Source organism: Plutella xylostella, chromosome 8 (assembly GCF_932276165.1).
Source record: "Plutella xylostella chromosome 8, ilPluXylo3.1, whole genome shotgun sequence".
Taxonomy (NCBI): Eukaryota; Metazoa; Arthropoda; class Insecta; order Lepidoptera; family Plutellidae; genus Plutella; species Plutella xylostella.
The window spans coordinates 944,683-956,571 of record NC_063988.1 but is presented as its reverse complement, the minus strand read 5'-3'; the positions used below and the strand labels follow the sequence as shown (position 1 = coordinate 956,571).

Genomic DNA, 11,889 nt, shown 5'->3' with positions numbered 1-11,889 from the left:
ACATTGTTTTGTTTTTACTCTGTGTTGTGTTGCTGCTCAGAATAATAGACTCCACAAAAATCCTTGTGGCCTTCATGGCGTTGCGCTAATATTTCCGCGTTCTTTTCTTAAATTAAGGAAGTATATTTTTCATGAAATTAGCTTTTTTATTTATACAAAATAGGTATAAGGTATTTTCTCTCCGAAAATTTTGTAAGTTTTTTATACGTCCTACGTTTCAAATATTCCATTCACTGTCAAATCAAATGACTCAAGTGCCAAACTCAAAATAAATGTCAAAGCTGTCAAAAGCTGCACGAAGAAGAATCTATCTATAAAAAAACGTAAAAATACATATTAAAATACGGAAAAGCGTCTTGAATAACTCGTGTATTATTTAATTTTAGTTTAATAAATTAACACCTAAATATTAATGTTTAGTGATGGCTACGACTACTTCCTATGAGCATGATGCTGATGGTAAGAATACCTTTGTATGGCTTTATAAAATGGACCTTTGCATAATGTTAACACTGAATATTTTAACTTAATTTCGCTCTATAAAATATTAACTGATGTTTTTGCTTTAACCAAACTCATTTTCATATCTTATTCAGACTATTCCATTTGACTGTAAAATCGTGAAAGTCTGTATGGTGTCTTGAATCAGTAATGCAACTTGGCTGGTCTGGGGTTATCAGAGCGTTATTGCGTTGAGCGTTATTCCAAACGGTTCAGTACTAACGGTTCGGAAATACATTTGCGAATATCTGACACAAATATTTGCAATAATGCCATGCAATAATTAGTTTAGTTTTATTATACTTAGGTATGTAAATAAACATGCAAGTTTTTTTCAGGGTGTAAGTTTATACCAGCTTCTCAGAGGCCAGATGGCACTTGGAGAAAGCCAAGACGGGTAAAAGAAGGCTATGTGCCTCAAGATGAAGTTCCACTATATGAGAGTAAGGGGAAGCAGTTTGCTGCCCGACAGACCGGTCTGCCTGTGGGACTCACTCCGGAGATAGTGGCCGCCGCTCAGAAGAAGAAGCCACAGAGTGGCATGATCCAGCCCATCCCGGGCATGCTGGTCAGCGTAGACAAAACTAAGAAGAAGAAGAAAAAGAAAACTGGTGTGTATTACTTACTTAAATCCATGTATTAGTAAAGTTTTCGAGTTTAAATATACAAATAATATTTTTTCTGTTGGATTTCAGTTGTTGATGACACCGCAGACAAATTGGCAAAGTGTGAGATAACAGAACCAACATTTGAGCCACCGAACAAGCCCTCCCCGCCCAGCGCTCCTAGTCAAGCTGACCCGGTTAAACGCCTCAAAAACCTACGGAAAAAGCTTCGAGATATTGAAACTCTTGAGGAAAAAATTAAGGCTGGACTCCTAAAGCAACCAGACAAGGACCAGAGGGAGAAAATGTCTAAGAAAACAGAAGTACTCAAAGAAATTGAGGATTTAGAAAAGCTAGGTGTAGAATAAGACAAATATATTTAATTGAACTACTGCCAGAATCATGTCTTATTGACTTGATCATCAAATGAACTGTTATGCTACGGTGCATGCAAAGAAAATGTTTTTTTAAGAAATGAAGTAATAAAATAAATTATTTACGAAAAGTCATTATTTGTTTTCTGTTTCATATTTTACCATTAGCATGGCCCCTTCACAGGAATTTTACAAGTCATACATAAGATTTATTTGCTTGTGCTTGTGTTGAAACTTCTGTATCAATAAAACTCACAAACCACCTACAGGCAAGCAAATAATTAAAATTCAGATGGAAATTTTACATTTTTATTTTGCAATCATAATATTTCAAAATATAGCAGTGCTGACAAACAAGTAAATAGATAGCACATAAGGGCCATTTCAAAATTAAACAATACAAAAAATATTAACTTCATAACAGTGGAATTCTTGATACAGTCCATTGTTACTATTTATAGATTAATTACTAGAGAAATCCTCTTGAGAGCTTCAAAATGTGATGGATCTGAAATAAAAAGAAACATCATATTAGTCACAAACATCCAACAGTAAACAAGAATGTTTACTAATTAGTAGAGAATCTTAATGTGTTTCATTGGACTGCAATTAAAAAACACTAGACCATGAGATAACTAGCAATGTAGCAGTAAAGAAAACATTGGAATTTCTATCATACAGACAAGATTTAAAAGCAGAAATTTCATCTAATTTAATCAGTGTTGAAATGGTATGTATTCACTCACGTATTTGTGTTATATGAACTCGTTCCTCGCTTTCTGCCTCGCGTAGTTGCCCAGGCACGCGAGCACTCCAATAGCTGTTAAACCAAGACCAAGAACTGTTGCGAAGAAGTCCCCGAAATCGTAACCTTGCGACGCTTCCACATTGCTCGCCATCAACAGCGTAAACAGAAATACGCACAGCTTGAAATACATGATCAGCAACGATGATTTTGCTTCAAATTAACAAGGAATTTGGACACGCACTACACAAAATGAGTAAACAAATTTGTTTTTAGGTTTTTACGTTTTTAGTGGTCAAAAATGTTTGTTGTTGACATTGATTGACAGAATGACAATGCCAACTATAATTTATAATTACAAGTGACAGCCAGCACAGACTACTAAGTTTACGTAAATGACAGTTTAAAATCAAAACGAGCATTTATTTCATTCATTCACTCACTTCACTTCATTGACACTGTCAGTGTATTTCATTCACTTGATTTTTAATTTATTAATATTTGGTGTTTGATGTGCTTACTTACCAAAATTAACCATTAAAAACAGTTTTCCGATTAATTTAACCGACATTACATAATTGTAGACGTATACAGACTTTTAAATCCAACATTATCCTTGAAAAACATCACCTAACCTCGTCAGCTATGTTAATAGCTTAACGACGTCTATTTTTGTTTGATAGCTTACGCTCAGCTATTACAATGAGTGGCGGGAAGGGGTTTGGGTTCGCCGGGTTTACGATGCCGAAGCGTAACCCCTCGAATGTGTCGCTGCACGCCGTGCCTCCACCCTCGGCGGGGATGAACGCGGTGCCGCCGCCAACGGCCGGCCTGTCCAAGCAGGGGTACTCCACTATGAGTTCTATCACTCAGAACGCGGTGACCGGCAACTGGGGCGGGCTGGGCAAGAAGCGGTCTAAGACTGAGGATGAGTAAGTTGATTAGGTATCATAAGTAAGGAGAGTAATTTGTAAAAATTGACGTTCATCAGAAAATTTTATATTTGTACGATGAATAAAAAATTTTGACTTTGACTTTGAAGTAATATGTAGTTGTTAGTAAACTTCAGATTATAATTATAGCTCATTCATAGGTTGTTGTTCTTAGAAGAATCAGTACTTCAAATTACCAGTTTTTACCTCTTTTCTCACCATCCAGTGTGCCAACAGTGTTTCTCCACCACAGCACAGTCAAAGATTATTTATCCAACTTCCTTCATGTTATTTCAGATACTTTGATGATGATGATGAGCCTCCAACTCCAGCGCTGGCCTACATCCCCGCCCCTGGCAGCCCCTCTTATGAAGCTAGTAGTTCTAAGGTATACACTGCTGTTAAATTTTAATATGGTTATTCATAGAAAAATATTTGTATAATTTCTAAATAAGTTATATACTTTACCTTAAATTTGGCATTACAATAGAAATTAAAATCAATAGAATCAGGACCCTGGATTGTCCATAGTGCAAGGTTCAGCTAGATTTTGTTAATACATTGCTTAAGTCTCTGACTACGCCATAGCACTTAAAAAAATCAGCATTTAAGTTCAGGAAAAACTACTGTTATATGGATGAAAAACAGATCACTGGCTACTGCCAGTGATACATATAACAAATATTTGTAATTCATTGCAGAAAGTAGAGGAAGATGATGAAGAAGACCCTCTGGATGCGTTCATGGCCGGGCTCGAGCAGCAGGCAGCCAAGGACCTGGTGGCCAGCAAGGAGAATGCAGTGCTCGGCAAGGAGAGTGTGCGAGGCACCCGCGGGGACATTGATGAGCTGGACGATGAGGAGTCTTATTATAAGTGAGTCAGAGTTACTTATTGATGTTTTGAGTTAATTAAAAATAGGCAAAACAAGGGAACATTTTAAAAGAAGAATAATGCTTTAGTACTTTTATTAATTTTATCATAGACGTTTATAAGTTTTTTTTTCTGAAATACCTTTTTAATGCTATTTAGGGTAGAAGAAAGCATTACCTAGCTTCTAATAATTTAAGCTGCATTGTGATGAAATCAATCGAAAATATATAAAAAATTACTACCTTTCCCACACAGGTACATGGAAGAAAATCCCCTGGGTAATGCAGACGACGGCTCAGACCTCGAAATAGAATACGACGAGGACGGCAACCCACTCGCTCCACCGAAGAAGAAGTTCATAGACCCTCTGCCTCCTATAGACCACTCTGAAATTGAGTACAAACCTTTTGAAAAGAATTTCTACACCCCACACGAGGAGATTGAGAAGCTCACGTTTGTACAAGTTGAGGAGTTGAAGAAGAATCTTGGTGTGAAGGTAATTGTTGTAGCTTAATTTATATCCCCTCCCAAATGCTGAAAAATTTAGGCTAAACCTAACATACAGAATGATGTTAAAGTTGCAAATTGTTGGTCTGGTTTTATTTTTATATCAGCATTTAACACTTACTTGCATGAAGATAGAAGTAGCTTCATCTGCTATCTGTATTTGTATAGATATATCAGCTGTCCGTTTATTTATTCTTCACTGTTATCGACATAGCCATAGTCAATATATTGCGATGTGTATTCGGTGATATTAATTAGTGTAACAAGCAGTATACGAGTTTGTCTATGTAGAAAAAAAAACCTATAAAACCACTCTGTTCCACTTAAACCATCTTAAACCCCCATCTTCCCGCAGATATCCGGCCCAGACCCTCCCAAACCAGTGACCAGCTTCGCCCACTTCGGGTTCGACGAGCAGCTGATGAAGGCCATCAGGAAGTCGGAGTACACGCAGCCCACGCCCGTGCAGGCCGCCGGGATACCCGCCGCGCTGTCCGGGAGGGATCTTATAGGTATGAGTCATTGTTGTTATCAGCCCGTAATCGGCCATGGCTGGTCATAGGCATTTATTTAAGGTTGATAGTTTTTATTTGGGGTATAAATAATTCACTCGCTATCTAAAACAAAATCCTAGCACAAGCGAAGTAGTAAACCTGCTTTGTAGGGAATGATCCAATGTATATTTTTTTTATAGCATAGCAGCACTATCTGAGTGATGTATAGTGAGCACTATTTGTTAAAAAGTTACAACTTTTTTGCTGACAGTAGTAGAATTAAATGGTAATGATGTCCTTTGTCATCCTGTTTCCTTCGGACTATGACTTGCAGGGCCTCTTTGAATAAATTGTCTATCACCCATGCTACAACAGCACCACCGGGTTTGTAGTTAGGTAGCCATCTGTATATGCTTTATGTCCACTAATATGCTTTATTATTTAACTATATCTCGTCAGGTATCGCCCGCACGGGGTCCGGTAAGACGGCGGCGTTCCTGTGGCCGCTGCTGGTGCACATCATGGACCAGGCGGAGCTGCAGCCCGGGGACGGGCCCATCGGACTCATACTGGCGCCCACCAGGGAGCTCGCGCAACAGGTCAGTGGAAGAGATACTTGTGTTTTGAAGGAAATACAATGAATGAAATTGATGATAAAATGATTGAATCCATGAAAGAATAGGTGTATGAAATGAATGAATGGATTGATGAAATGAATAAATGGATGTATGAAATGATTGAAGGAAATTCGTCTTTATGTCATCAAAATCTGAGGTAAATTGGAAAACTGACATGTCTCTGCTTCACGCCGCCGTATCGACGTAGATAAACGTCCAAAAGTAAGGACACTAGCACAAGAGAACACCAATAATAATGAATACATATTTTTTTCCAGATTTACATGGAAGCGAAGAAGTTTGGAAAAGTGTACAATATAAGATGCGTCTGCTGCTACGGTGGCGGCTCCAAGTGGGAACAAACCAAAGCTTTAGAAGGTAAATACATATTAGACTAGGGACTAAGTAAAGGTAACATTCTTTTCCTGTGAACCCATCACTAAAATATATAAGACATTTAGAAGAACAGTCCAGCCCAAAATCTAGATTTCATGACGAATCCATTACTAATAGATATGTTTTATCCATAAATTGTATGTTTATAAATTAATTTAATTTCAGGTGGCGGTGCAGAAATAGTAGTGGGCACGCCGGGCCGGGTCATCGACCTGATCAAGTGCAAGGCGACGAACCTGCAGCGAGTCACGTACCTAGTGCTGGACGAGGCAGATAGAATGTTCGACATGGGGTTTGGTAAGTTTGACGCATCAATGTGAAAGAAATACGGTTATCTTGTGTTTTATTGAAGAGTGTAAAGTAAGCTCACAGCTCTTTCGACAGCATTGCCAGCAGATGATTGTTACAGTTTAATTATGAAAACGCAGTCTCATTAAGCGTTGCTGTAAATTGAAAAGACACAAACACACAAAACTTATGTAAAATTCTCGATGAGAACAAATTGTATGAATAATCAGCGCAAAGCTATCAGCAACTCAGGAATGTTCTCTTTAGTTACATATATTTAGATCTGTCAGCCTAAACTAACAGCACTATTTCATTCACTCAGAGCCCCAAGTGCGTTCAATCTGCGCGCACGTCCGTCCGGAGCGACAGGCGTTGCTATTCTCCGCAACATTCCCGCGCCGAGTCGAGAGGCTGGCTCGAGACGCTCTGCATGACCCCGTGAGGGTGCAACATGGGGCTGCGGGAGAAGCCAGTCAGCTTGTCAGGCAACATGTCACGTGAGTTGGTTCATTCATTTATTCGTTCAGTCACTGAATGGGGGGTTAAGTTCTGCTATTTCCTTGCCGAGTCGAGAGACTCGCCCGAGATGCTCTGCATGACCCTGTGAGAGTGCAACATGGCGCTGCAGGAGAAGCTAGCCAGCTTGTGAGGCAACATGTCACGTAAGTTCATCTAATTACTCACCGATCGCTCGGTATTGAATTAAAATTTGAAAAAAAAAGCATGGGGTTGCTTAAGAGGCTATGGTTCATTCATTCATTCGTTCGGTCATTGAACGAAAGGTTAGGCTGTAAAATGGTTTTGGAAGAATGCAGAGCTACTTGATTTTTAGTGTATGAAAATATGTTGCGATTATTTTTCTGATATAGTAAACTTATATTGTGGTTTTGTTACAGAATATTCAATAAACCGGAGCACAAATGGAAATGGCTTCTCACCAACCTAGTGGAGTTTCTATCTGCTGGCAGTGTGCTAATATTTGTTACCAAAAAGGTTAGTCTAATTGAATGTATCTACCACAACACAAGAGAACAGTCTACAGAAGAACCATCTATGATCAGCGTTTAAAATATGCTTTAGCAAGCTTCGTCTAATTCTCACAGTAAATACATGATCAAAGTATCAACTGTAACTTGTATAATACATATAACAATTGCTCATGAACTGTTCCATGTTCACAGAATGTCCATCGTCCATGTGATCAAGCGCAAATAATAATAACGACCGAGCGTCATGGATAGAACGGTCCAAAGACGTCGTTCGGTCTTGATACGTTCCGCCTACCTCTAAGCCGAAAGCTTTTTCCATTGGACAACTTACGTGAATCCAACTGTACCTACTAAAGAGTCGTATCTCCATATAGCTAGAAGCAGAAGAGACGGCGGCGAACCTCTGCGTGCAGCAGCACGACGCTCTGCTGCTGCACGGAGACATGGAGCAGGCGGAGAGGAACAAGGTCATCACTGCCTTCAAGCGGCAGGACTGCAGCATACTCGTCGCCACTGATGTTGCAGGTCAGTGTAGTCACAGATAGCCGTAGTGTCTCCATGTAGCTAGAAGCAGAAGAGACACGGAGCAGGCGGAGAGGAACAAGGTCATCACGGCCTTCAAGCGGCAGGACTGCAGCATACTCGTCGCCACTGATGTTGCAGGTCAGTGTAGTCACAGATAGCCGTAGTGTCTCCATGTAGCTAGAAGCAGAAGAGACATGGAGCAGGCGGAGAGGAACAAGGTCATCACGGCCTTCAAGCGGCAGGACTGCAGCATACTCGTCGCCACTGATGTTGCAGGTCAGTGTAGTCACAGATATATATCTGGGTATCCCATCCCACTAAAGTTTGTAAGTGTGTCTTCACGTCAAAACGGTTGAATCGATATTAATGAAATTTGGTATGGAGTTAGCTGACACTCTGGATTAACACATAGGTCACATAGGCTACGCTTTTTGTCGTGGTATTCCCATGGGGAAACTTTTTAAGGCGAAGCGAAGTTTGCGTGAACAGCTAGTAATAAAATAAATAAACTAACCCATCTCCTTTCCCCCCAGCCCGAGGCCTCGACATCCCGCACGTGCGAACCGTCATCAACTACACGGTGGCCCGCGACATCGACACGCACACGCACCGCGTGGGGCGCACGGGGCGCGCGGGCGTGGCGGGCGCCGCGCACACCTGCCTCGCGCGCGACAAGGACCGCGAGTTCGCGGGACACCTCGTGCGGAACCTGGAGGGGGCCATGCAGGTGGGGGGTTGAGCTGGTGTACTATATAGCTAAATGTAGAGGAATATAAGCTGTTGTATGGTTGGTAAATCGTATCGATATGGAAACTTTAGAGAGATTTAAAAGAAACCTGCTGCAGCTACACGGATTCTTTATCAACGTAGATACTACGAAACTATATTGCGATTCGCCATAAATATGGCTCTGTGATTAGTGGAACGCGCGTTAAACGAGTTTATCGACGTTGATATCGAACCCGTGTAGCGGCCGCTTGTAACTTAAGCACTCCTGGCGATCTTGAAACGCGTCTCTACTGCACGTATCTCTGCGTATACGGCTCTGAAGTTACCTATGGACTGTCCGATTTTCAATGTGTTTTTAAAATATATGTTTTGTTGTAGGAAGTGCCTGAAGACCTGATGCAGTTGGCGATGCAGTCGTCGTGGTTCAGAAAGTCGAGATACAAGAAGGGGAAAGGAAAGAATCTTAATGTTGGAGGATGCGGACTCGGGTAAGTTCACATTATTTGCATGCATGTAACACCTGTACACGCCATTGTCAGTTTTGCACCAAATAGAGCGCAGTTCTTTAGTGAAAGAAAAATAAAAGTTTGATAAAATTTAAATAAAATAATTTTAAATTACGTTATACACCACTTTCAATCGGCCAACTATGCCAAAACTTGTACACCTAGATTCTAGATGTGTGATGTTGACAAACGGAGATACGGCTCGCGATCTATCGTGTGAGTGTAATGTATAGCGAAAAGTGGGTGGGTCGCTTGCTAGTGACCTCTACCCCTTTGTGGACTACTATCGTTTGCATATGCATTATGCATTATCTAAAAAAAAGTTTTATATAACAATTCGTCTGTCCTGCAGCTACAAGGAGCGCCCCGGCCTGCCGCCGCCGCCGGCGGAGGACGCGGCGGACAACAAGGCGGCCGGCGGGCCCGCCACCGACCGCCTCTCCTCGCTCAAGCAGGCCTTTAAGTCGCAGTACAACCAGGTCAGCATCATCATTATGTAACCCCTCGACTGTCGTGTAGCTACACCGGCGGAGGTCGACCGCCTCTCCTCGCTCAAGCAGGCATTCAAGTCGCAGTACAACCAGGTCACCACTCTATATTATACTTACTTAATCCGCTGGCGTAGCGACCAAAAATCCTCCGATACAAGAACACGCTATTTAACTCAGTCCTGTGGGGTTACCACCACTGAACAGGAAAACAACAAACAGCAGAAGCTGAAGAGAGGTTGCTATTAAAGTGACAATGAAAGCTCTTAATAAAATTCTTAATAAACCCCTCTATTAATTTGTGATCGTAAATAATTATTTGATTTTACCTTTACGTTTTTTATCCAACAGTTCACGGCGTCAACTGACCATTCGTGGGAGCAAACGCTGTCATCCATACAGCCAGGGGTCAACGCCCCCGCCAACGCAACGACCAATGAGGAGAAAGCTGAACGCACCAGAAAGAGCGGGAAGAAGAGCCGGTGGCATTAGACAAGATAGAACACGATATTCGAAAGGAGTTTGTAATCATTTGTCGAACTGGGACCGCGATTGTGGCGCCACGGATTGTATAGGCTCTGTGACTGGTGGCAGAATTTTGAAACTATGGTTCGAAAATATTTCTCAGAATAATGATAAGATGCGAGACACATATTTTTTGATTGACTTCCCAAAGTAAAGGTCAAGCACCACTAATAACAATATGAGAGACCTTAAAGTTTAGCACTTAGGATTCAGTAAGTCATATTCTTACAAACGTAAATATGAAAACCTATAAAGTTGAGTCTACTCAATAGGTCTGTGCCTATTTATTAGATTAAATAATTTGTCGACTTTAATAAACTTGAACAGTGAAAACTAGTGACTTTAAGTAATGGAATCTAGTTTTATTAATTTTATTGTATAAATGAAAATATTAGTCACTTTTATGTCTGGAAGCCACTACGTATGTAGGAAATGCAATAATGAATTTTGTCATCTGCTATGATAATGAAATAATTTATTATGTAGGTATTACTGGTAGTAAGTCTTTTAGGTATGACTGAGTAATAATAATGATTATGGCCGTATGTGGGCTCAACCGTCAAAATACTTTGATTTCATTCAACCTATACTTACTTCATAACTAACTCCATAAGACCCGTTGTTTTTCATTTATGTCAAAGTTAAACAGTGGAAACATGTAACGTTACATATACCTATGAACCTATGGCAAGATTAATAAATTAAGGATTGTTTTGAAAACGTTATAATATTCCAGCTATTATTGTGAAATAAAATGCGCATACTTTATTGTATAAAAAAAGTAATAAAGACACTATTACAAATTATTATCCTATTTTTTGTTGTTAAAAATCCTATCTAAATATACAGTGTAGTGAACTTTACCAGTGACCGTGTAGTGTGATTGAAATAACCTACAATGGTGGCAAGCTCACTGATATTGTTCACATTTTATCTGAATTCTGAATATAATCTACAAGAACAAAACTTTACTACCTTCGTATTACACCTTATTCCTTCTCCATACAGGTAGTTTTCGCTTGGTGTTTCAATAAATAATGCACCTTTTAATCTTGTAAACCCATTGACATAGTCCTTATTTCAAAGTCACTAAGGTTCAGTTTAGTAAACTGTGTTACCGAGTGAGGGTGTAGATTGTAGAGTAAGTTTTAATTTATTCGTTCTAAGTAAGGTGAGGCACGGAAAGCTATTTGGGATGCCTTTGATAAGTGTGAATTAATACAGCTGTTTGTTGTTTCGAAGATGGCCTTAGATAGCGTGGTGGTTTCGGGGTGTTTCTATGATTGTACAATATAAGTATCTCTACAATAGATTTCAAATTTTTGATTTTGTTTTTAATTAGTTCAAGTGTTTATTTAAATAAAGTTCTTCTCTAAGTAGGTAGCATAATTTTTACCTTCGTAATTTTTGCCACACCCATAAAGATACTAACCACCGATATTATTTTACACTAATCGATTTTTAACTATGTTTCCTTTTGGGTTAATGTAAGCTCAACCTACGAATGCAAAGAAAGATAAAGTATCTTAGCGAGTTGGCGCCGATCGAGCGATAAGAAAACTTTGAAAAATCAAATAGGTATGAATAAAAAAATCATCATCAGTGGTCAGAATCTAGATGTGTGAAACCAAAATGTCTCAATATTTTATACCTCTACAGTTCACCAATCACAGTGACTATATTTATCTACGTCGATAAGGAACCCGTGAAGCGGGAGCACGAAAAAAAAGTTAGGACTACGTGGCCACTGGGCAGATTCACATCCCCGCAGAGAAAGATAATAGAATAGAATAACAT

General features: G+C 39.8%; 2 protein-coding genes and 1 long non-coding RNA gene across 4 annotated transcripts; 2 read left to right on the top strand and 1 right to left on the bottom strand.

The window, feature by feature from the left end:
- The first annotated feature begins 259 nt into the window (after window positions 1-259).
- LOC119693073 (partner of Y14 and mago) lies at window positions 260-1,615 on the top strand. The gene is made up of 3 exons (XM_038115384.2): window positions 260-459; window positions 840-1,112; window positions 1,197-1,615. Exons 1-3 carry the CDS (start codon window positions 423-425, stop codon window positions 1,472-1,474), a joined length of 588 nt encoding a protein of 195 aa, XP_037971312.1. The 5' UTR covers window positions 260-422; the 3' UTR covers window positions 1,475-1,615.
- A 160-nt stretch (window positions 1,616-1,775) lies between these two features.
- LOC119693074 lies at window positions 1,776-2,569 on the bottom strand. The gene is made up of 2 exons (XR_005254462.2): window positions 2,227-2,569; window positions 1,776-1,988 (listed from the first exon to the last, which is right to left on the bottom strand). It is a non-coding gene; the product is annotated as an uncharacterized LOC119693074 (long non-coding RNA).
- A 104-nt stretch (window positions 2,570-2,673) lies between these two features.
- LOC105384306 (ATP-dependent RNA helicase DDX42) lies at window positions 2,674-10,898 on the top strand. 2 transcript variants are annotated; one of them, XR_007266564.1, is made up of 15 exons: window positions 2,674-3,157; window positions 3,455-3,545; window positions 3,859-4,031; window positions 4,284-4,524; window positions 4,891-5,047; window positions 5,489-5,628; window positions 5,925-6,024; window positions 6,208-6,339; window positions 6,653-6,827; window positions 7,227-7,323; window positions 7,694-7,844; window positions 8,378-8,571; window positions 8,952-9,061; window positions 9,432-9,663; window positions 9,919-10,049. XR_007266564.1 is itself a non-coding variant. In XM_048622721.1 (15 exons), exons 1-15 carry the CDS (start codon window positions 2,928-2,930, stop codon window positions 10,057-10,059), a joined length of 2,259 nt encoding a protein of 752 aa, XP_048478678.1. In that variant the 5' UTR covers window positions 2,674-2,927; the 3' UTR covers window positions 10,060-10,898. The 2 variants fall into 2 exon arrangements, 1 of the variants encoding a protein (XP_048478678.1); XM_048622721.1 differs by having other exon boundaries at window positions 9,432-9,558; window positions 9,919-10,898.
- The last annotated feature ends 991 nt before the right edge of the window (window positions 10,899-11,889 follow it).

Excerpts from the sequence above, each read along its gene's own strand:
- LOC119693073 (XM_038115384.2), top strand. The coding sequence starts at position 423 with ATGGCTACGACTACTTCCTATGAGCATGATGCTGATG. Across the intron at positions 460-839 it reads CTATGAGCATGATGCTGATG|GGTGTAAGTTTATACCAGCT; the intron begins GTAAGAATACCT and ends AGTTTTTTTCAG. Across the intron at positions 1,113-1,196 it reads GAAGAAGAAAAAGAAAACTG|TTGTTGATGACACCGCAGAC; the intron begins GTGTGTATTACT and ends GTTGGATTTCAG.
- LOC105384306 (XM_048622721.1), top strand. The coding sequence starts at position 2,928 with ATGAGTGGCGGGAAGGGGTTTGGGTTCGCCGGGTTTACGATGCCGAAG. Across the intron at positions 6,828-7,226 it reads CTTGTCAGGCAACATGTCAC|AATATTCAATAAACCGGAGC; the intron begins GTGAGTTGGTTC and ends GTTTTGTTACAG. Across the intron at positions 9,559-9,918 it reads TTAAGTCGCAGTACAACCAG|TTCACGGCGTCAACTGACCA; the intron begins GTCAGCATCATC and ends TTTATCCAACAG.